The sequence below is a fragment of the Pristiophorus japonicus genome, chromosome 4 (genome assembly GCF_044704955.1).
Source record: "Pristiophorus japonicus isolate sPriJap1 chromosome 4, sPriJap1.hap1, whole genome shotgun sequence".
Classification (NCBI taxonomy): Eukaryota; Metazoa; Chordata; class Chondrichthyes; family Pristiophoridae; genus Pristiophorus; species Pristiophorus japonicus.
Window position 1 is genome coordinate 175,104,030 of NC_091980.1, and position 25,157 is coordinate 175,129,186.

The 25,157-nt window shown below is 54.1% G+C and overlaps 1 protein-coding gene across 1 annotated transcript in view; it reads left to right on the forward strand.

Moving 5' to 3' along the window:
* The window catches only part of exd2 (exonuclease 3'-5' domain containing 2), a 65,646-nt gene extending 41,284 nt beyond the window's left edge, over window positions 1–24,362 (forward strand). Inside the window, exons 6-7 of the mRNA XM_070877876.1 lie at window positions 13,025–13,091; window positions 24,164–24,362. Of these exons, the coding sequence (XP_070733977.1) occupies window positions 13,025–13,091; window positions 24,164–24,362 (266 nt within the window). The remainder of the gene's footprint in view (window positions 1–13,024; window positions 13,092–24,163) is intronic.
* Window positions 24,363–25,157: the final 795 nt, after the last annotated feature.

Genomic DNA, 25,157 nt, shown 5'->3' on the forward strand with positions numbered 1-25,157 from the left:
ACGGGGGGGGTTGAAGAGAGGGAGAGATACGGTGGCGGGGAGAGAGAGAGGAGAGATACGGGTGGGGGAGAGAGAGAGGGAGAGATACGGGGGAGGAGAGATATGGGGGGAGAGAGAGGGAGAGATACGGGGGGAGAGAGAGGGAGAGATACGGGGGGGTGAGAGAGTGGGAGAGATACGGGGGGGGAGGAGAGAGGGAGAGATACGGGGTTGGGGAGAGAGGGAGGGAGAGATATGGGGGGAGAGAGGGAGGGAGAGATATGGGGGAGAGGCGGGGAGAGAGAGGGAGAGATACTGGGGCGGGGAGAGAGAGAGGAGAGATACGGGGCGGGGAGAGGGAGAGATACACGGGGGGGGAGAGAGAGGGAGAGATACGGGGGGTGTTGAGAGAAAGAGAGATACGGTGGCGGGGAGAGAGAGGGAGAGATACGGGGGGGGGAGTGAGATGGAGAGATACGGGGAGAGAGAGGGAGAGATACGGGGGGGGAGAGAGAGAGAGGGAGAGATACGGGGTGGGAGGTGAGAGAGAGGGAGAGATACAGGGGAGAGAGAGGGAGAGATCCGGGGGGAGAGAGAGGAGAGATCCGGGGGGAGAGAGAGGGAGAGATACGGGGCAGGGGGGAGAGAGAGAGGGAGAGATACGGGGGCGGGGGGGGAGAGAGAGAGGGAGAGATACGGGGGTTGGGGAGAGAGGGAGGAAGAGATACGGGGGGGAAGAGAAAGGAGAGATACGGGGGGGGGAGAAGCGGGAGAGAGAGGGAGAGATACGGGGGCAGGGAGTGAGGGGTAGAGGCGGGGAGAGAGAGGGAGAGATACGGGGGGCGGGAGAGAGAGGGAGAGATACGGGGAGAGAGTGGGTGAGAGAGGGAGAGATACGGCGAGAGGGGGAGAGAGAAGGAGAGATACGGGGGGCGGGGAGAGAGAGGGAGAGATACGGGGGCGGGAGAGAGGTGCGGGAGAGAGGGGAGAGATATTTGGGCGAGAGAGAGATACATGGGGGAGAGAGGGAGAGATACGGTGGGGGGGAGAGAGAGGAGAGATACGGGGAGAGAGAGAGAGGGAGAGATATGGGGTGGGGGTGAGAGAGAGGGAGAGATACGGGGGGAGAGAGAGGGAGAGATACGGGGGAGCGGTTGAGACAGAGGGAGAGATACGGTGGCGGGGAGAGAGAGGGAGAGATACGGGGGGGAGAGAGAGGGAGAGATACGGGGGAGAGAGAGAGAGGGAGAGATATGGGGTGGGGGTGAGAGGAGGGAGAGATACGGGGGGAGAGAGAGGGAGAGATACGGGGGAGAGAGAGGGAGAGATACGGGGGGGAGAGTGAGTGGGAGAGATACGGGGGGGAGAGAGAGTGGGAAAGATACGGTGGGGAGACAGAGTAGGAGAGATACGGGGGGGAGAGAGAGTGGGAGAGATACAGGGGGGGAGAGAGAGTGGGAGAGATACGGTGGGGAGAGAGAGTGGGAGAGATACGGGGGGAAGAGAGAGTGGGAGAGAACGGGGGAGGGAGAGATACGGGGGCTGAGAGAGGGAGAGATACACGGGGGGGGGAAGAGAGAGAGGGAGAGATACGGGGGGGGTTGAGAGAGAGGGAGAGATACGGTGGCGGGGAGAGAGAGGGAGAGATACAGGGGCGGGGAGAGAGAGGGAGAGATACGGGGAGAGAGGGAGAGAGAGAGATACGGGGAGAGAGAGGGGGAGAGAGGGGGAGAGAGAGAGATACGGGGAGAGAGAGGGAGGGATACGGGGGAGGGGGAGAGAGAGAGAGAGGGAGAGATACGGGGAGAGAGAGAGATACGGGGAGAGAGGGGGAGAGAGAGAGATACGGGGAGAGAGAGGGAGGGATACGGGGGAGGGAGAGAGAGAGAGGGAGAGATACGGGGGAGAGAGAGAGGGAGAGATACGGTTGGGGGAGACAGAGGGAGAGAAACGGGGGGAAGAGAGTGGGAGAGATACGGGGGAGAGAGGGAGAGAGGGAGGGAGAGATACGGGGCGGGGAGAGAGAGAGGGAGAGAAAAGGGGGGGGAGAGAGAGAGAGGGAGAGATAACGGGGGTAGAGAGAGAGAGGGAGAGATCAGGGAGGGAGGGATAAGAGGGGGAAGCGGGAGAGAGAGAGGGAGAGATACGGGGGGAGAGGCGGGGAGAGAGAGGGAGAGATACGGGGGCAGGGAGAGAGGGGAGAGGCGGGGAGAGAGGGGGAGAGGCGGGAGAGAGAGGTTGAGATACGGGGGCGTGGAGAGAGTCGGAGAGATATGGGTGCGGGGAGAGAGAGGGAGAGATACGGGGGAGAGAGAGAGGGAGAGATACGGGGGGACAGAGAGTGGGGAGAGATACGGTGGGGAGAGAGAGAGGGAGAGATACGGGGGCGGGGGAGAGAGAGAGGGAGAGATACATGGGCGGGGAGAGAGAAAGGGAGAGATACGGTGTGGGGGGGGGGGAGAGGCGGGGAGAGAGAGGGAGAGATACGGGGGCGGGGAGAGAGGGGGAGAGAGTGGGAGAGATACGGGGGCGGGGAGAGAGAGGGAGAGATACGGGGGGGAGAGAGAGAGGGCGAGAGATACGGGGTGAGAGAGAGAGGGAGAGATACGGGGGAGAGGGAGAGATACGGGGGCGGGGGAAAGAGGGGGAGAGGCAGGTAGAGAGAGGGGGAGAGAGAGGGAGAGATACGGCGGGAGTGAGAGATACGAGGCGGGGAGAGAGGGAGAGATGCGGGGAGAGAGAGGGAGAGATACGGGGGTGGGGAGAGAGGGGGAGAGGCGGGGAGAGAGAGGGAGTGATACGGGGGCGGGGGGAGAGGCAGGGAGAGAGAGGGTGATACGGGGTCGGGGAGAGATGGAGAGATATGGGGCGGGGAGAGAGAGGGAGAGATATGGGAGAGATACGTGGTGAGAGGGGGAGAGAGAGGGAGAGATACGGGGAGGGAGGGGGAGAGAGAGGGAGAGATACGGGGAGGGAGGGGGGAGAGAGAGGGAGAGATACGGGAGGGAGGGGGAGGGAGGGGGAGAGAGAGGGAGAGATACGGGGGCGGGAGAGAGAGGGAGAGATACGGGGAGAGAGGGGAGAGAGAGGGAGAGATACGGGGAGGGAGGGGGAGAGAGAGGGAGAGATACGGGGAGGGAGGGGGAGAGAGAGGGAGAGATACGGGGAGGGAGGGGGAGAGAGAGGAGAGATATGGGGGCGGGGACAGAGAGGGAGAGATACGGGGAGGGAGGGGGAGAGAGAGGGAGAGATACGGGGCGGGGAGAGAGAGGGAGAGATACGGGAGAGAGGGAGAGATATGGGGGCGGGAGAGAGAGGGAGAGATACGGGGGGAGAGAGAGGGAGAGATACGGGGGGAGAGAGAGGGAGAGATACGGGGGGGAGAGAAGAGAGGGAGAGATACGGGGGCGTGGGGGGAGAGAGAGGGAGAGATACGGGGGTTGGGGAGAGAGGGAGGGAGAGATACGGGGGGGAGAGGCGGGGAGAGAGAGAGGGAGAGATACGGGGGGGGGAGAGAGAGAGGGAGAGATACGGGGGCGGGGAGAGAGAGAGAGAGAGATACATGGGCGGGGAGAGAGAAAGGGAGAGATACGGAGGGGGGGGGAGAGGCGGGGAGAGATACGGGGGCGGGAGAGAGGGGGAGAGAGTGGGAGAGATACGGGGGCGGGGAGAGAGAGGGAGAGATACGGGGAGAGGGGGTGAGAGAGGGAGAGATACGCGGGGTGGAGAGAGGGAGGGAGAGATACGGGGGGAGGGGAGAGAGGGGGAGAGAGAGAGAGGGAGAGATATGGGGGGGAGAGTGAGAGGGAGCGATACGGGGGGGGAGAGTGAGAGGGAGCGATACGGGGATGGAGAGTGAGAGGGAGCGATACGAGGGGGGAGAGTGAGAGGGAGCGATACGGGGGGGGGGAGAGTGAAAGGGAGAGATACGGGGGGAGAGGCGGGGAGAGAGAAGGAGAGATACGGGGCAGGGAGAGGGGAGAGAGGGGGAGAGGCGGGGAGAGAGAGATAGAGATACGGGGGGGGGAGAGAGAGAGAGGGGGAGAGAGAGAGGGCGAGAGATATGGGGTGAGAGAGAGAGGGAGTGATACGGGGGAGAGGGAGAGATACGGGGTCGGGGAGAGAGAGGGAGAGATGCAGGGAGAGAGAGGGAGAGATACGGGGGCGGGGAGAGAGGGGGAGAGGCGGGGAGAGAGAGGGAGTGATACGGGGGCGGGAGAGAGAGGGAGTGATACGGGGTCGGGGTGAGAGGGAGAGATATGGGGCGGGGAGAGAGAGGGAGAGATATGGGGAGAGATACGTGGAGAGAGGGAGAGATACGGGGAGGGAGGGGGAGAGAGAGGGAGAGATACGGGGAGGGAGGGGGAGAGAGAGGGAGAGATACGGGGAGGGAGGGGGAGAGAGAGGGAGAGATACGGGGGCGGGGAGAGAGAGGGAGAGATACGGGGAGGGAGGGGGAAAGAGAGGGAGAGATACGGGGGCGGGGGGAGAGAGAGGGAGAGATACGGGGGCGGGGAGAGAGAGGGAGAGATACGGGGAGAGAGGGGGAGAGATACGGGGGCGGGGAGAGAGAGGGAGAGAGAGGGGGAGAGAGAGGGAGAGATACGGGGGCGGGGAGAGAGGGGGAGAGAGAGGGAGAGATACGGGGGCGGGGAGAGAGTGGGAGAGATATGGGGAGAGAGGGGGAGAGAGGGGGAGAGAGACGGGGTCGGGGAGAGAGAGGGAGAGATACGGGGGCGGGGAGAGAGAGAGGGAGAGATACGGGGACGGAGAGAGAGACGGAGAGATACGGGGAGGGAGGGGGAGAGAGAGGGAGAGATATGGGGGCGGAGAGAGAGAGGGAGAGATACGGGGAGGGAGGGGGAGAGAGAGGGAGAGATACGGGGGCGGGGAGAGAGAGGGAGAGATATGGGGAGAGAGGGGGAGAGAGAGGGAGAGATATGGGGAGAGAGGGGGAGAGAGAGGGAGAGATACGGGGGCGGGGAGAAAGAGGGGGAGAGAGAGGGAGAGATACGGGGGCGGGGAGAGAGAGGGAGAGATAAGGGGGCGGGGAGAGAGAGGGAGAGATACGGGGAGAGAGGGGGAGAGAGAGGGAGAAATACTTGAGCGAGAGAGAGAGAGGGAGAGATACCGGGGCGGGGAGAGAGAGGGAGAGATACGGGCGGCGAGAGAGAGGGAGAGATACGGGGGCGGGGAGAGGGTAGGGAGAGATACGGTGGGGAGCTACAGTGAAAGACACGGGGGGGGGGGGGGGGCGGCGGGGAAACAGTGAGAGATGGGGGGGAGAGAGGGAGAGACACGGGGGGAGTTATGGGAGAGGGAGTGACACTGGGGGTATTGGGGGAGAGTCACGGGGTGGTGTTGGAGGAGAGACACAGGGGTTAGGGGAGAGACACGAGGGGGGCTGTTGGGGGAGAGACACGGGGGTTGGGGGAGGGGGAGAGACACGGGGAGGGGGGAGAGTGAGACAAGGGGGGAGAGTGACAGACATGAGGGGGAAGTCGAGAGAGGAGGGGGAAGACGAGAGGGGAGGGGGGGGAGAGTGAGAGACACAGGTGGGGAGAGTGAGAGACACGGGAAGGGGAAGACGACAGGGGGAGAGTGAGAGACACGGGAGGGGGAAGACGAGAGGGTAGGGGGGAGAGTGAGAGACACAGGAGGGGGAAGACGAGAGGAGAGGGGAGGAGGGAGAGTGAGAGGGAAGGGGGAGAATGAGAGACACGGGGGTGAGACGAGGGGGGAGGGGGAGAGTGAGAGGGGAGGGGGGAGAGTGAGAGACACAGAGAGGGGGGAGAGAGGGCGGGGGTGGGGGGAGAGTGAGAGACACTGGGGAAGAGTGAGAGACACGGAGGAGTGAGAGTGAGGGGGATGAGTGAGAGTGAGGGGGATGAGTGAGAGTGAGGGGGATGAGTGAGAGTGAGGGGGAGGAGTGAGAGACACGGGGAGGGGGAGAGTGAGAAACACGGGGGGTTGGGGGAGAGGGAGAGACACGGGGGGTTGGGGGAGGGGGGGAGGGAGAGACAAGGGGGCTTTGGGGGTGAGGGAGAGACACGGCGGGGATTGGGGGATGGGGAGAGGGAGAGACATGGGGGGGGTTCGGGGAGAGGGAGAGGCACAGGGGGAGGGCAGAGGGGGAGGGCAGAGGGGGAGAGACACAGGGGGAGGGGGCAGAGTGAGAGACACGGGGGGAGGGGGGAGAGTGAGAGACACGGGGAGAGGGGGGAGAGTGAAAGACACGGGGGGAAGGGGGAGAGTGAGAGACACGGGGGGAGGGGGGAGAGTGAGAGACATGGGGGGGTTGGGGGAGAGGGAGAGACACGGGGGGGAGAGGGAGAGACACGGGGGGGTTGGGGGAGAGGAAGAGACACGGGGGGAGAGGGAGAGACACGGTGGGGAGAGGGAGAGACACGGGGGGGTATTGGGGGAGAGGAAGAGACACGGTGGGGTTGGGGGAGTGGAAGAGACACGGAGGGGGTTGGGGGAGATGGAGCGACATCGGGGGGAGAGGGAGAGACACGGGGGAGGGGAGAGGGAGAGTGAGAGACATGGGGGGGAGAGCGGAAGAGCCACGGGGGGTTTGGGAGAGAGGGAGAGACATGGGGTGGGGGTGGGGGAGAGGGAGCAACACAGGGGGGTTGGGCGAGAGGGAGAGACACGGGGGTCGGGGGGCGTTGGGGGAGAGGGAGCGACACGGGGGGGTTGGACGAGAGGGAGAGACACGGGGGTCGGGGGGCGTTGGGGGAGAGGTAGCGATATGGAGAGGGTTGGGGGAGAGGGAGAGACTCGGGGCTTGGGGGAGAGGGAGCGACACGGAGGGGGTTGGGGGAGAGGGAGAGACTCGGGAGTTGGGGGAGAGGGAGCGACATGGAGGAGGTTGGTGGAGAGGGAGAGACTCGGGGGTAGGGGGAGAGGGAGAGACACGGGGGGTTGGGGGAGGGGGAGAGGGAGAGACACGAGGGGGTTGGGGGAGGGGGAGAGGGAGAGACATGGGGGGGTTGGGGGAGGTGGAGAGGGAGAGACATGGGAGGGTTGGGGGAGGGGGAGAGGGAGAGACACTATGGGGGGTGGGTGGGTGAGAGAGGGAGAGGCACGGGGGGTGGGGGAGACGGTGATGGGGGGGATGTTTACACTAGAGTCATCGAAACACAGAAACATAGAAAATAGGTGCAGGAGTAGGTCATTCGGCCCTTCGAGCCTGCACCGCCATTCAATGAGTTCATGGCTGAACATGCAACTTCAGTACCCCATTCCTGCTTTCTCGCCATACCCCTTGATCCCCCTCGTAGTAAGGACGACATCTAACTCCTTTTTGAATATATTTGGTGAATTGGCCTCAACAACTTTCTGTGGTAGAGAATTTCACAGGTTCACCACTCTCTGGGTGAAGAAGTTTCTCCTCATCTCGGTCCTAAATGGCTTACCCCTTATCCTTAGACTGTGACCCCTGGTTCTGGACTTCCCCAACATTGGGAACATTCTTCCTGCATTTAACCTGTCTAAACCCATCAGAATTTTCAATGTTTCTATGAGATCCCCTCTCATTCTTCTGAACTCCAGTGAATACAAGCCCAGTTGATCCAGTCTTTCTTGATATGTCAGTCCCGCCATCCCGGGAATCAGTCTGGTGAACCTTCGCTGCACTCCCTCAATAGCAAGAATGTCCTTCCTCAAGTTAGGAGACCAAAACTGTACACAATACTCCAGGTGTGGCCTCACCAAGGTCCTGTACAACTGTAGTAACACCTCTGTACTCAAATCCCCTCGCTATGAAGGCCAACATGCCATTTGCTTTCTTAACCGCCTGCTGTACCTGCATGCCAACCTTCAATGACTGATGTACCATGACACCCAGGTCTCGTTGCACCTCCCCTTTTCCTAATCTGTCACCATTCAGATAATAGTCTGTCTCTCTGTTTTTACCACCAAAGGGGATAACTTCACATTTATCCACATTATACTTCATCTGCCATGCATTTGCCCACTCATCTAACCTATCCAAGTCACTCTGCAGCCTCATAGCATCCTCCTCACAGCTCACACTGCCACCCAACTTAGTGTCATCTGCAAATTTGGAGATACTACATTTAATCCCCTTGTCTAAATCATTAATGTACAATGTAAACAGCTGGGGCCCCAGCACGGAACCTTGCGGTACCTCACTAGTCACTGCCTGCCATTCTGAAAAGTACCCATTTACTCCTACTCTTTGCTTCCTGTCTGCCAACCAGTTCTCAATCCACGTCAGCACACTACCCCCAATCCCATGTGCTTTAGCTTTGCACATTAATCTCTTGTGTGGGACCTTGTCGAAAGCCTTCTGAAAGTCCAAATACACCACATCAACTGGTTCTCCCTTGTCCACTGTACTGGAAACATCCTCAAAAAATTCCAGAAGATTTGTCAAGCATGATTTCCCTTTCACAAATCCACGCTGACTTGGACCTATCATGTCACCTCTTTCCAAATGCGCTGATATGACATCCTTAATAATTGATTCCATCATTTTACCCACTACCGATGTCAGGCTGACCGGTCTATAATTCCGTTTTCTCTCTCCCTCCTTTTTTAAAAAGTGGGGTTACATTGGCTACCCTCCACTCCATAGGGACTGATCCAGAGTCTATGGAATGTTGGAAAATGACTGTCAATGCATCCACTATTTCCAAGGCCACCTCCTCAAGTACTCTGGGATGCAGTCCATCAGGCCCTGGGGATTTATCGGCCTTCAATCCCATCAATTTCCCCAACACAATTTCCAGACTAATAAGGATTTCCCTCAGTTCCTCCTTCTTACTAGATCCTCTGACCCCTTTTATAGCCGGAAGGTTGTTTGAGTCTTGTTGCTGTAAACTGCCTTAGTTGTCAACCTGATGCAACTTTATTCGCTCCCAAAGTACCCGCGTGACATTGTACCCGCACTTATATACCAGTGCCCTCGTACACGCACATACAGCCCGATGACCTCTGACAGTAGTGCCCCCTGGTGTCTGGTGACCCCAAGCATCAATACATAACAACATCCCCCTTTTAAGATCTTAATATTAGTCTCTTTACAAATTAAGACGGTCTGGGACTTTCCGCTCACAAGTTGATCATCTCAGTTCAACTTTAGTTCTGGGCAAGCTTTCTGAGTCAGTTGTGACTGAAGGCTGAGTAAGCGATTTGATGGGAGTGGTAATGACCACATCAGAGACTGAAGGTCCAGGTTCAGTAATGACAGCAGAGTCCTCTGATGAATGAACATTGGTTGGTTGGTCACTGACTGCATCTTTCTCAAACGGTTCCAGTTCATCCGTGTACCGCAGTTTGACCTGATCAACACGCTTCCTACATGTTTGCCCATTCTTGAGCACGACAATAAACACTCCTTACCCTCCTTGGCTGTAACAGTACCGGTGATCCACTTAGGACCTTGACCATAATTCAGTACATAAACCGGATCATTGACAGAGATGTCACGTGACACAGCAGCACAATCATGATACCATTGCTGACTTTGACGTCTGTTTTCAACACATTAATTCAAATCAGGATGATCAAGAGAAAGCTTGGTCTTGGGATTTTTCTTCATCAGTAGTTCAGCAGGGGAAACCCCAGTAAGTGTATGAGGTCTTGTCCTGTAACTGAGCAATATACATGACAAATGAGTCTGCAGTGAACCCTGAGTTACACATTTCATACTTTGTTTGATCGTTTGAACAGCACGCTCTGCTTGACCATTAGAAGCAGGTTTGAATGGGGCTGACCTCACATGTCTAATACCATTGAGTTTCATGAACTCCTGAAACTGAAGACTTGTGAAGCAATATCCTTTGTCACTCACAACAATGCCAGGCAAACCATGAGTAGCAAACATGACACGAAGTCTCTCAATAGTAGCTGTAGATGTATTGGATGACATAATAACACACTCTATCCACTTTGAATATGCATCCACCACAACAAAAAACATCTTTCCCAAGAAAGGGCCCGGAAAATCGATGTGGATCCTCCACCATGATTTAGATGGCCACGACCAAAGACTCAGCGGAGATTCCGCTGGTACTTAGCTGCAGGCAAGTATTGCACTGATGCATACATGGTTCCAGATCAGAGTCAATTCCAGGCCATCATACATGAGACCTAGAAATGGCTTTCATCATGACAATACCGGGATGAGTGCTATGTAGTTCACGTACAAATTTTTCTCTACCTTTCTCAGGCATGATGACACGAGTAGCCCACAGCAAACAATCTGACTGAATAGGCAGCTCATCTTTGCGACGGTTGTATGGTTTGGTCTCATCACACATCTCCAGAGGTATTGCAGACCATTACCACTGAGGATATGTTTCACAACCGATAATATGGGGTCATGACTGGTCCAAATCCTGACTTGTTGAGCAGTGACAGGAATTCCTTCACTCTCAAAAGCATCCATTACTAACAGATCTGCAGGTTGAGGAGTCTCCATATCAGGTGTGGGCAAAGGCAGACAATCAGTGCATCGGCACAATTCTCAGGTCCGGATCTATGACGAATAACATAATCATAGGCAGACAATGTCAACGCCCACCTCTGAATACGGGATGATACATTGGTATTAATACCTTTGTTTTCCAAAAACAATGAAATGAGTGGCTTGTGATCCATTTCAAGTTTAAAACGAAGACCAAACAGGTACTTGTGTTCCTAACATAGATGAGACTGCACACAGGGAGGTTAAAGTAACAGTGACCTCCGTCTTTATTAAGACACTCCAGAGTGAGAAACAGGCCTTAGGGGTCGGCTTATATACAATGCTGGGATCCCTTGGGACTTCAGGTAATGCACTCCCTGGTGGCGGAACATGGGAGTGCATGCTTTACAGATACACAACATCACTCCCCCACCAAAGTTAAAGTGAAAACGATTTACAAGGTGAGGCGGTCAGGAGCCTTTCTTTCCCTGGTGGACCGTCTCGGTACAAATGTCTGTTCTGGTGTGTTGGCTGTGCCCTCGCTGGGCTGGTGTGTTGTTGGCCCTGCAGAGCTGCTGGGTGAGCCTGGCCTTGCTGGGCTGTTGGGCGTGATGGGTTTGATTTCCTGGTCCGGGGTGATGTCATTGATCCTTTGGGTGTGTGTTGTGGACTCGAAAAAGGTGGTGTCTGCTGTGGGTTGTTCAGGGCAGTCTCGTTTGGTCCAGGTGCTTTCTGCAAATTTGTCCATTGTCTAGTTTGACTACAAACACCCTACTCCCTTCTTTAGCTATCACCGTGCCCGCGATCCACTTGGGACCATGTCCATAGTTTAGCACATACACAGGGTCATTCAGACCAATTTCCCGTGACACAGTGGCACGACCATTATTTGCATTTCGTTGCTGCCGCCTGGTCTCTACCTGATCATGCAAGTTGGGGTGGACCAGCGAGAGTCTGGTTTTAAGTGTCCTTTTCATGAGTAGCTCATCCGGGGGCACCCCTGTGAGTGAGTGGGGTCTCGTGCAGTAGCTGAGCAGTACTCGGGACAGGCGAGTTTGGAGTGAGTCTTCTGTGACTCGTTTAAGGCTCTGTTTGATTGTTTGTACTGCCCACTCTGCCTGCCCATTGAAGGCTGGTTTAAACGGGGCCGAGGTGACATGTTTGATCCCATTGCAGGTCATGAATTCTTTAAGTTCGGCACTGGTGAAACATGGCCCGTTGTCACTGACCAGTATGTCAGGCAGGCCGTGGGTGGCAAACATGGCCCTCAGGCTTTCAATGGTGGCGGTGGCGGTGCTTCCCGACATTATTTCACATTCAATCCATTTTGAAAAAGCATCCACCACCATCAGGAATATTTTACCGAGAAACAGGCCCGCATAGTCGACATGGATCCTTGACCATGGTCTGGAGGGCCAGTACCACAAACTTAGTGGTGCCTCTCTAGGTGTGTTGCTCAACTGAGCACACATGCTGCATTGCCGTACACAGGACTCTAAGTCAGAGTCGATACCGGGCCACCACACGTGGGATCTGGCTATCGCTTTCATCATTACTATACCCTGGTGTGTGCTGTGGAGATCCGAGATGAACGTCTCCCTGCCCTTTTTGGGTAGCACTACGCGGTTACCCCACAACAGGCAGTCTGCCTGAATGGACGGCTTGTCCTTTCGCCGCTGGAATGGCTTGATTAGCTCTTGCATTTCAACGGGGATGCTGGCCCAGCTCCCATGCAGTACACAGTTTTTTACTCGGGACAGCAGAGGATCTTGGCTGGTCCAAGTCCTAATCTGGCAGGCCGTGACAGGTGATTTATCATTTTCAAACGCTTCCATGACTATCAACAAGTCTGCGGGCTGCGCCACCATCAACAAGTTTGCAGGCTGCGCCATTTCCACCCCCGTGGTGGGCAATGGTAGCCGACTGAGAGCATCCACACAGTTCTCGGTGCCTGGCCTGTGGCGGATGGTATAGTTTTACGCTGATAGCGTGAGTGCCCACCTTTGTATGCGGGCTGAGCCATTAGTATTTATCCCCTTGTTTTCAGCGAATAGGGATATGAGGGGCTTGTGATCGGTTTCCAGCTCAAATTTGAGGCCAAACAGGTACCGATGTATTTTCTTTACCCCGAACACACACGCTAATGCCTCTTACTCAATTATGCTGTAGGTCCTCTCGGCCTTAGCCAAGCTCCTGGAGGCATAGGCGACAGGTTGCAACTTCCCCGTAATGTTAGTTTCTTGTAATACACACCCGACTCCGTACGAAGACGCATCACATGCTAGCACAAATCTTTTACACGGGTTATACAATACAAGCAGCTTATTGAAGCATAAAATGTTTCTGGCTTTCTCAAAAGCAATTACTTGTGTTTTTCTCCATACTCAGTTCTCACCTTTACGCAATAACACATGTAGGGGCTCTAAGAGGGTGCTTAACCCCGGTAGGAAGTTACCAAAATAGGTGAGGAGTCCCAGGAACGACCGCAGCTCCGTGACGTTCTGTGGCCTGGGCGCGTTCCTGATAGCCTCTGTCTTGGTGTCTGTGGGCCGAATGCCGTCCGCCGCGATCTTTCTTCCCAAAAACTCCACTTCTGTTTCCATGAAGACGCATTTCGACCTCTTCAGCTGCAGTCCTACGCCATCCAGTCGCTGGAGGACCTCCTCCAGGTTTTGTAGGTGCTCGACGGTGTCCTGAGCCGTGAGCAATATGTCGTCCTGAAAAACCACCGTGCGTGGTACGGACTTGAGTAGGCTCTCCATGTTTCTCTGGAAGATCGCTGCAGCTGACTGAATTCCAAACAGGCATCTGTTGTTGATGAACAGTCCCTTGTGCGTGTTGATGCAGGTGAGGCCCTTCGAAGACTCCTCCAGCTCCTGCGTATTGTCGACCGAAGTCAGGTCGAGCTTGGTGATCGTCTTGCCTCCTGCCAGCGTCGCAAATAGGTCGTCTGCTTTAGGTAGCGGGTATTGGTCCTGTAGCGAGAAACGATTAATAGTTACTTTATAATCGCCGCAATTCCTGACCATGCCATCTCTTTTGAGTACTGGAACAATCGGGCTGGCCCACTCGCTGAATTCCACTGGGGAGATGATGCCCTCGCATTGCAGCCTGTCCAGCTCGATTTCCACTCTCTTCCTCATCATGTGAGGTACCGCTCGTGCCTTGTGGTGAATGGGTTGTACCTCTGGGACCAAGTGGATCCGCACCTTCGCCCCGGAAAAGGTTCCAATGCCTGGCTCAAAAAGGGAAGGAAATTTGTTTAGAACCTGGGTACATGAGGCCTCATCGACATGTGATAGCGCTCGGATGTCATCCCAGTTCCAGCGGATTTTGCCCAGCCAGCTCCTTCCAAACAGTGTGGGGCCATCGCCCAGGACAATCCAGAGTGGCAGTTCATGCACCGTTCCCTCGTAGGTGACCTTGACCATGGCGCTGCCCAGGACAGAGATGAGCTCTTTGGTGTACGTTCTCAGTTTCATGTGGATGGGGCTCAGGGCTGATCTGAGTGCCTTGTTGCACCACAGTCTCTCAAACATCTTTTTACTCATGATGGATTGGCTGGCGCCAGTGTCCAGTTCCATGGCTACGGGTAAACCATTCAATTTTACATTTAGCATCATCGGTGGACATTTCGTCGAAAATGTGTCCACCCCGTGTACTTCAGCATCTGCCTCCTCTCTCTGAGGCTTGAAATTGCTTTGATCCACCATGGACCGATCTTCCTCTGCCACATGGTGGTTAGCAGGTTTTGCAGAGCTTGCAGCTTGTTTGCAAGCTTGTTGGAGGTGCCCCTTTGTTCCACAGCTCTTGCAAATATACCCCTTGAAGCGGCATGAATAGGCTGAATGGAAGCCTCCACAACGCCAACCAGGTGTGAATTGCCTTGCATTCATCCTTTGTTGCGGACTCTGAGTCATCTGGGTCACCTGAGGCCTGCTGGCAGTTGCAGACTCGTGGTTACTGCCCTGTACATTTCTGCTCGCAAACAGTTCCAGTTAATTTATGAACATTGCTAGCACTTGTGTGCTGTGAGATTTGTTTGGTGTTATCACTGGTGGGCATAAACGCCTGTGCTATCACAATGGCCTGACTGAGGGTTGGTGTCTTTACAGTCAAACGTTTTCATAGGATGGTCTCATGGCCAATGCCCAGTACAAAAAAGTCTCTGAGCATCTGCTCCAGGTAGCCATCAAACTCACATTGTCCTGCAAGTCGCCTTAGCTCAGCGATGTAGCTCGCCACTTCCTGACCTTCAGATCGCTGGCACATGTCGAACCGATACCTCGCCATCAGCACGCTCTCCTTTGGGTTAAGATGCTCCCGAACCAGTGTACACAGCTCCTCATATGAGTTATCTATGGGTTTCACCGGAGCCAGAAGATTCTTCATGAGGTTGTAGGTCGGTGCCCCGCAGACCGTGAGGAGGACCGCTCTCCTTTTTGCAGCGCTTCCTTCTCCGTCCAGCTCGTTGGCTATAAAGTACTGGTCTAGCCGTTCGACATAGGCTTCCCAGTCCTCACCCTCCGAGAATTTCTCCAGGATGCCCACAATTTGCTGCATGTTTGCGTTGGATTCGTATTCTCGTCGCCAGTTATTGTGTTCTTAACACAGATGAGACTGCGCACAGGGAGGTTAAAGTGACAGTGACCTCAGTTTTGATTAAGACACTCCAGAGTCAGGAACAGGCTTTAGGGGCCGGCTTATATACAGTGCTCCCAAGGGATGCTGGGATCCCTTGGGACTTCAGGGGATGCACTCCCTGGTGGCAGAACATGGGAGTGCATGCTTTACAGATATACAACAGCACTGATGCATCTTTTTGACGCCATGCACACAGGTCAAAGCTTCTTTTTCTACCATGCTGTAAGCTTTTTCCACTTTTGACAAACTTCTCAAAGCATACGCAACAGGTTGTAGCTTACCCGACTCATTTGCTTGTTGAGTACACAGCCAACCCCATACGATGAAGCATCATAGGCCAATACAAGGTGCTTACACAGATCATAATGAACAAGCAGCTTGTTTGAACAGAGCAGATTCTTAGCTTTCTCAAAGGTTCTATCTTGAGACACACCCCAGACCCAGTTCTCACCTTTTCTGAGTAGCATGTGCAATGGCTCTAATAAAGTGCTCAGTCTGGGTAAGAAATTATCGAAGTAGTTGAGTCGCCCAAGGAATGAATGCAGCTGCATCACATTCTGAGGCCTGAGTGCATTTTTGATGGCCTTGGTTTTCGAATCAGTAGGCCTGATGCCATCAGCAGCAATCTTCCTCCCCAGGAATTCAACTTCAGGTGCCATGAAGACACACTTCGAACATTTCAGCCTGAGTCCCACTTTGTCCAGACGATGTAGGACTTCTTCAAGATTGTTCAGGTGTTCAGCAGTGCCACGACCTGTGACCAGAATGTCATCTTGAAACACAACAGTTCTAGGAACGGACTTCAGTAGACTCTCCATATTCCTCTGAAATATGGCTGCAGCCGAACTAATTCCAAAACGACACCTGTTGTAGACAAACAGTCCTTTGTGGGTGTTGATGCAGGTGAGTTTCTTCGAAGTGCCGACAAGCTCCTGTGTCATGTCAGATTTAGTTTAATGAACGACTTTCCACCAGCTAACATGGCGAACAGGTCATCAGACTTCGGTAACGGATACTGATCCTGTTTCGAAAATCGGTTAGTCGTAACATAGAAACATAGAAAATAGATGCAGGAGCAGGCCATTCGGCCCTTCGAGCCTGCACCGCCATTCAATATGATCATGGCTGATCATGCAACTTCAATTCCCCCCTTTACCCCCTCTCTCTCCCCCCATTGACCCCCCATCCTCCCCTGTACCCCCTCTCTCTCCCTCCCCCATTAACCCCTCCATTACTCCCCCATTGACCCCCTCTCCCTCCCTGACCCCCTTTACCCCCCTCACTCCCCCTCTGTGACCCCAGTTTACCCCCACTCCCCCTTCCTCCCTGGGAGGACTCTCCTTTACCCCCCTCTTTCGCCCCCCATTGACCTCCATTACTCCCCTCCCCTGGAGGACTCCCCTTTACCCCCTCTCTCTCCCTCCCCCCATTGACCCCCCTGTAACCCTGTAGTCTCCACAAATTCTGACAGTGCCATCGCTCTTCAACACAGGAACAATAGGACTGGCCCACTCGTTAAACTCGACCGGTGATATGACCCCTTCACGGTGGAGTCTGTCAAGCTCAATTTCAATCTTCTGCCTCATCAGACCGAGCCTTATGATAGACAGGCCTTGCATCAGAATCCAGGTGAATCTGCACCTTGGCTCCAGTAAAATTACCAATGCCCGGTTCAAACAAAGAAGGAAACTTCTTCAACACTTGAGCACACGAAGTGCCATTCACCGATGACAACACTTTGATATCATTCCAATTCCAATTGATTTTCTCGAGCCAATTCCTGCCGAACAGCATTGGACCATTACCTGAACGATCCATAATGGTAGATCTTGAACCACACCGTCATATGACACCTTTACTACTGCACTGCCAATCACTGGTATGAGTTCCTTAATGTAGGTACGCAACTTGGCATTGACTGGACTCAGCTTAGGCTTCACAGCCTCAGTGTCCCACAGCTTGTCAAATAACCTTTGGCTCATTATCGACTGACTTGCACCCGTGTCCAGCTCCACTGATACAGGCACGCCATTCAGCTTCACATTAACGATTATCAGCTGGCTCTTTGCCAAGAACGAATACAGACCATACACTTCCTCCTCGGGTTGCGTATCCAGGCCAGCACTAGATTGGTCATCATCAGCAATGTGATGAACATCAGCACGCTTGCTCAGTTATGGGCACATTCTCTGAAGGTGCCCCATCGAACAGCCATTACATGAGTATTGTTTAAACTGACACTGATGAGGCCGATGATTGCCCCCACAACGCCAACAGGGTGAAATCAGATTCGTTCCAGTTAGCGGTCTCTGAGCAGCTACAAGTTGAGTCGAGTAGGCCTACCATAAGCAGCTCTGCCAGAAGACAACACAATCTTGTTTACAGTACTTGCCGCGGAGCTCCGACTCTTCGATGATATCTGCCTCAAATCATCATCAGTCACCATGCATGTCTGGGCAGTCGCGATGGCCTTTCTCAAATCCAGCTTCTCTTCGGCCAATAGCTTCCGGAGAATCACATCATGGTTGATGCCTATCACGAAGAAATCTCGCAACATGTCTTCCAACACGTTCCCGAACTTACACGGCTCAGCAAGACATCGTGGGTCGGCAACGACTCCCGACACATCCTGGCCCTCAGCACGAACATGCGTATAGGAGTGATAGTGTGAGAAGATGATCCCCTCTTTTGGCTTAAGATGGTCACACACCAACGCGCACACATCCTTGTACTCTTTGACTGTGGGACGTAAAGGCGAGAGAAGGTTATACATGAGGCCGTAAATTTTTGGACCACAAACGGTGAGAAAAACCGCCCTGAGCCGAACTGCATCAGCCTCTCCCTCCATTTTGTTGGCCACAAAACACTGATCCAGGCAGTGGATAAAATCCGCCCAATCCTCGCCCTCCACGAATCTCTCCAGAATTCCAATAGTGCCCATTGTACATGCGAAGGTTCTTACATTACCTCATCGCCAAATGCAATGACTCAAGAGTCTTGCTACTGTAAACTGCCTCAGGTGTAAACCTGATCCAACTTTATTCAAGTCCAATGTACCCGTGTGACATAGTACCCGTACTTATATACCAGTGCCCGCGCACATGCATGTACAGCCCAATGACCTCGACAGTGGTGCCCTCTGGTGGCTGGTGACCCCAAGCATCAATACATAACAGGGGGAAAAAGAGGGAGAGACATGGGACGGGGATGGACACGGGGAGCAGAGAAACGGTGGGGGGGAGGGGGCGGGGAGAGGGATAGACACGGGGTGGGGAGAGAGGGAGAGACAGAGAGGGAGAGACATGGGGGGGGAGGGTGGGGAGAGAGGGATAGACACCGGGTGGGGGGAGCGAGGGAGAGAGGGATAGACACAGGGTGGGGGTTGAGAGGGAGCGACACGGATGGTGGGAGAGAGGGATAGACACGGTGGGGGGGATAGAGGGAGAGATACGGTGGCGGAGGGAGAGAGAGACACATAGAGAGGGAGAGACACGGGGAGGGGAGGGGAGAGAGGGAGAGACTCGTGGGGGGAGGGGGAGAGAGGGAGAGACACGGCGTTGGGGGCGAGAGGTAGAGACACGGTGGGACGGGGAGAGAGGGAGAGACATGGCGGGGGAGAGAGGGAGAGACATGGGGGGAGGGAGGGAGACACGGCGGGGGAGGGGGGAGAGGGAGAGGGAGAGACATGGGGGGGAGGGGGAGAGGGAGAGACATGGGGAGGGGAGAGAGGGATAGACATGGGGGCTGGTGTGGGGGAGGGAGGGAGAGACACGGGGGGAGGGGGAAGAGAGGGAGAGACATGGGGAAGGAGAGAATGAAGGGAAAGCGGGAGTGGGGGGGGGACTTACTTGTGATGGGGTAAGGGACTTCCCGGGAGAGGCATGCACTTGGGCTGGGGAGATGGGGGTAAGGAACTTGGGCTGGGGTCAGGGGTTGGGAGGCTTTTCGTGGGTGCTCTATCCTCTCTGTGACTGCAGGGGAGTTCTGAAATCAGAATGGCTCAAATTACACTTTGCAAAGTCCCTCAGAACTTGGGCTGGGCGGTTCCAATTACACACTCCAGAGAAACTTCTGGGTGTGTCTTATCCTCCAAGGCGACCAATCAGGTCATGTGATAATACAGTGCTAATCAGCCAGAAACACAGTGCAGAAAAAAATCAAAGAACAAGTTATTATTTAACTGGAGAAAGATTGCAAAGTGCTGCAGTACAGCGGGACCTGGGGGTACTTGTGCATGAAACACAAAAGGATAGTATGCAGGTACAGCAAGTGATTAGGAAGGCCAATGGAATCTTGGCCTTTATTGCAAAGGGGATGGGGTATAAAAGCAGGGAAGTCTTGTTACAGCTGTACAGGTTATTGGTGAGGCCACACTTGGAATACTGTGTGCAGTTTTGGTTTCCATATTTATGAAAGGATATACTTGCTTTGGAGGCAGTTCAGAGAAGGTTCACAAGGTTGACTTATGAGGAAAGGTTGAGTAGGTTGGGCCTCCACTCATTGGAATTCAGAAGAATGAGAGGTGATCTTATCGAAACATATAAGATTATGAGGGGGCTTGACAAGGTGGATGCAGAGAGGATGCTTCCACTGATAGGGGAGACTAGAACTAGAGGGCACGATCTTAGAATAAGGGGCCGCCCATTTAAAACTGAGATGAGGAGAAATTTCTTCTCTCAGAGGGTTGTGAATCTGTGGAGTTCGCTGCCTCAGAGAGCTGTGGAAGCTGGGACATTGAATAAATTTAAATAGAAATAGACAGTTTCTTGAACAATAAGGGAATAAAGGGTTATGGAGAGTGGGCAGGGAAGTGGACCTGAGTCCATGATCAGATCAGCCATGATCGTATTAAATGGCGGAGCAGGCTCGAGGGGCCATACGGCCTTCTCCTGCTCCTATTTCTTATGTTCTTATGTTCTTAAATAACTGGATCCATAAAATTCAGTAATCTGCTATAGTTCAACTACAAACGTGGCCAGGAAGAGCTCCCTTCCTCTTTTCCAAAATAATGCCAGGGGATCTTTTACATCCATCCACCTGAGAGGGCCAACGGGGCCTTGATTTAACGTCTCATCCGCAAGTACTGCATTGGAGTGTCAACTGGATTATGTGCTCAAGTCTCCGGAGTGGGACTTGAACCTTCAACCTTCTGACTCAGAGGCAATAGTGCTACCCACTGAGCCACAGCTGACATCCAGAGCCCAATATTAATACCTTGCTTCCATATTAACTTGAAAGATAACTTACCATAACACAACCAATTCCCAACAATCTACTCAATTGGGTGCTCCAATAAATATCTCATCATGGGAGCCACATTAGTAGGCTAAATACTGCCTGCTTATAAACTTTTAACCTCTAATGTAGAAATAATAAACCTATCAGTCTACAGAAGTTGCAGCATAGAAATAGGCCTTTCAGCCTCTGCTTCATACATTATCTTCCTCTGCTTCAAATATTTATCCACTTTTCCCTTAAAAGCTGTGATATTTTCGACCATTTCCAGTGGCGAAGCATTCCATGCTCCAACCCTCTGAAAATAAATGTCTCACTCTTCTCTCTCTCTTAGTGACTATTTTGAATTGACAAACCCTTACTCACTAATTCCCTGCTAGTGCAAATAGTCTTTCAATAAAAAACTGTCATAAGTTTAAAAAAACTCATCAATCTCTTATCTGTATCTGCTGCAGTAGAAATATACTCACTATCTCAAGTTTCTCCTTCTAACTGCAGTCCATGTATGGTCCATGGTGTCTTATTCGGGGAAGTCACTATATGGGAGCGAGTTTCTGCGGGAAGGGTTGATGTTTGGTGTGTAAGGTCGGGGCAGTGTTTAATGACTATAGAGGGCTGATACACAGCAAGAATTGAAACAGTTTCATTCTGCTGGGCTGACATTTTTAGCTTCATTTGTTTTTACTCCCTCAGCAGAGGTAAGTGAGCGTTCTCTGGATGTTATCGCACTATAAATCCCATAGATCTGTGAAAGCAGGATCCCAAGGGTAGTCCTCGCAGTTCTACAGAAAAAATGATTGAGGTTTTTCTTTTTTCTAAACTGTCCATTTTCCACTTCTTCCAGTGATGATTTACAAGAGCCAGCCTGATTTCTGTGACCTGTTTCAATATAGTGATAATGAAAGAAGAACTTGCATTTACACAGCATATTTCACAATCTCAGGATGTTTCAAAGCACTTTACAATCACTTTACAAGTGCTTTTGAAGTCTCTGTTGTAATGTAGGAAACATGGCAGTTAATTTAAGCACAGCAAGCTCCCACAAGCAACAATGTGATAACGACCAAATAATCTGCTTTGAGCGATGTTTGTTTTGGGGGTAAATATTGGCCAGGACACTGGTGAGAACTTCTAGGAAATAGCGCCATGGGATCTTTTACATCCATCCAGAGGGCTGGATGTGTTATATTTGGTGACTTTTATCCCTTACCCATGGTCTGTTTGAAATGTAATAATTACGCCTTATTGTAAAGCCTTAATAGTACCAATCTGTGCATGTGTGGCTGTAGGCGTTGACTTTTATTTATGTGCAGCAGACCAGGTGCTGAAATTATGCATTTTGCGACATAACCCTTGGAACTTTCGCTTTCCCCACCAGCTATATTTAAGGTAAGATGAGTGCTGGTAACAGCTTGGTACAGGTCCCAGAGTGAACTATACGGTGCTAAAAATGTGGAGAGATCTCAGACTTTCCATTTCCAGATTAATACACAATCCTAAACACAGAAGGGACATATGGTATGGTAGCCTAATGGTTATGGTGCTGAACTAGCAACAACAACATTGCATTTATATAGTGCCTTTAATGGAGTAAAACATCCCAAAGCAAACATCCTCACAAACAAAATTTGACACCGAGCAACATAAGGAAATATTAGGACCAATAGCTACGTCAAAGAGATAGGTTTGAAATAGCATCTTAAAGTAGGAGAGTGAAGCAGAGAGGTTTACTGAGGAAGTTCCAGAGTTTAGGGGATGTGAGTTTAAATCCCACCCAGCACATGTTAGTAAATTGAATTCAATAAATTTGTTAATTTGTGGACTGGTAAGTTGCCGGATAGTTGTAGAAACCCAACTGATTCACTAATGTCCTTCAGAGAAGGGAACACAGGAACAGGAGCAGGCCACACAAAAGCAAAATACTGCAGATGCTGGAATCTGAAATAAAAACAAAAAATGCTGGAAATCTCAGCAGGTCAGGCAGCAACTGTGGAGAGAGAAATAGGAGCAGACCATTCATTCCCTCGAGCCTGTTCTACCATGCGATTGGATCATATAGAAATAAAGATTTATATAGCGCCTTTCATTACCTCAGGATGTCCCAAAGCATTTCACAGCCAGTGAAATTCATTTGAAGTGTAGTCACTGATGTAATGTAGAAAACGCGACAACCAGTTTGTGCACAGCAAGCTCCCACAAACTAGGGTTGGCTTTGTGGCTCGGGCTTTTATACAGTGTGGTATCTGGGGAAGAAAACCTACATGCAAAGAAAAAACAATGTTGCCATTCTTTAAAAAAAAGTATCTTTAAGGTTATTGATGACAAAACCTAACAATTTGAGCCCTTTGATTAGATTCCAGCCTGTAACTCACTCCCAGGTATCAATTATTCTACATATAAACCCCTGAACCCCTCGATTAGGTTCCAGCCTGTAACTTAATCCCGGGTATCCAATATTCTGCTATTCCATAAATGAACTTTCTGAACCTTTCGATTAAAATCCAACTTTGAAAATCACTGCAGAAAACCACAGTTCTACATTTAATATATTGAAGAACCTGTAAATTTATTTTAGATAGACCTCATGTCACACATTTTTCACTCCTTCACTTTCATGGCAGAAAAGGCTGAAGGGGCGAAGAATCAGTGATACCACATTGGAACTGAGCTTGTCACCATTCCTTGGTGCCTTTGAACCTCTGAAGAAGGAAGGGGAATGTAACCCAGCTATCATCCAGCTGTATGCTTCTTGGTCCAACTCTTTCATTTTAGCAGGACAGAGCTGTACAAGTCTCTATTGTCTAAAGCGAGAGAAAGTGGAATAGAGCACGTGCCAATACTTGTTTTCTTTTAAACCTTTTCTATCAGTGTTCTTTTCATCTTACTCTTGCTGAGATGTCTTTTGCAATGCAGTTTGCATGTCTAATTTTCTGCTCTACTCCACTGCAATAAGGCCAAGGATATAAAAAGAAAAAAAATTTTGTTTGCGTCTGCTACTCATGGACAGTGAAACATATCCAAGAGCATCGCTCCTGGTTTAGACAGAGCGATTATAAATCAATAAATGAAACCGCAAACCGGTTGTGTTTCTGGTCTGACGATTTCGATTTTGCTGATTTATTTTTTGCCGGCTTGCATTATGTGCTCTGCCTTAGTGCTTTGGAATGAATACATTTTTCTTCATTTGCCTTGATTTCTTTCTGTAATATAGCGCTGGCTGGGATACTGATGGAAATGGAAAGCAGCTATAATAAAATGCAGCACCACTCGTTACTAAAGTCGAGGGGACCGAGCTCGACTGAACCTATTGTTACAGTTTGGGTCCTCGCCCAATTCTTCAATTAAGTGCACGACCGTTTGTGGTTTCTGCAGGAAAACCAAGTACAAGTTGAGCGTCCGAAATCCGGAGTTCCAAAATTCAGAATGTTCCGGAATCCGGACACTGGGCCGATCCATGGCAGGGTTGTGCGGAAACTGGAAAATGTTCTGAAATCTGGACTCCCCCCGCCTCGGCGACCCGACCTCGCTCCAGCCCTCGGCGGCTCAACCCCGGCCTGACCTCGCCCCGGCCCGACCCCGGCCCTCCCTCGGCGGCCCGACCCCGGCCTGACCTCGCCCCGGCCCGGCCCGACCCCAGCCCTCCCTCTGCGGCCCGACCCTGGCCTGACCTCGCCCCGGCCCGACCCCGGCCCTCCCTCGGCGGCCTGACCCCGGCCTGACCTCGCCCCGGCCCGAACCCGGCCCTCCCTCGGCGGCCCGACCCTGGCCTGACCCCGGCCCGACCCCGGCCCGACCCCGGCCCTCCCTCGACGGCCCGACCCCGGCCTGACCTCGCTCCGGCCCGACCCCGGCCTGACCTCGCCCCAGCCTGACCCCGGCCCTCCCTCGACCCGGCCCGACCCCGGCCCTCACTCGGCGGCCCGACCCCGGCCGGACCTCGCCCCGGCCCGACCCCGGCCTGACCTCGCCCAGGCCCGACCCCGGCCCTTCCTCGCCCCGGCCCGACCCCGGCCTGACCTCGGCAACCCGACCCCGGCCTGACCTCGGCGGCCCGACCCTGGCCTGACCTCGCCCCGGCCCGATCCCGGCCCTCCCTCGGCGGCTCGACCCCGGCCTGACCTCACCCCGGTCCGACCCCGGCCCGACCCTGGCCTGACCTCGCCCCGGCCCGATCCTGGCCCTCCCTCGGCGGCCCGACCCCGGCCTGACCTCACCCCGGCCCGACCCCGGCCCTCCCTCGGCGGCCTGACCCCGGCCTGACCTCGGCAGCCCGACCCTGGCCTGACCTCGCCCCGGCCCGATCCCGGCCCTCCCTCGGCGGCCCGATCCCGGCCTGACCTCGCCCCGGCCCGACCCCGGCCCTCCCTCACCCCGGCCCGACCCCGGCCTGACCTCACCCCGGCCTGACCCCGGCCCTCCCTCGCCCTGGCCCGACCCCGGCCCTCCCTTGGCGGCCCGACCCCGGCCTGACCTCGCCCAGGCCCGACCCCGGCGCTCCCTCGCCCCGGCCCGACCCCGGCCTGACCTCGGCAGCCCGGCGCCCCGGCCCTCCCTCGGCGGCCCGACCCCTGTCAGACCTTGCCCTGGCCCGACCCCGGCCCTCCCTCGGCGGCCCGACCCCGGCCTGACCTCGCCCCGGCCCGACCCCGGCCCTCCTTCGGCGGCCCGACCCCGGCCCGACCTCGCCCCGGCCCGACCCCGGCCCTCCCTCGGCGGCCCGACCCCGGCCTGACCTCGCCCTAGCCTGACCCCGGCCCTCCCTCGCCCCGGCCCGACCCCGGCCCTCACTCGGCGGCCCGACCCCGGCCGGACCTCGCCCCGGCCCGACCCCGGCCTGACCTCGCCCCAGCCTGACCCCGGC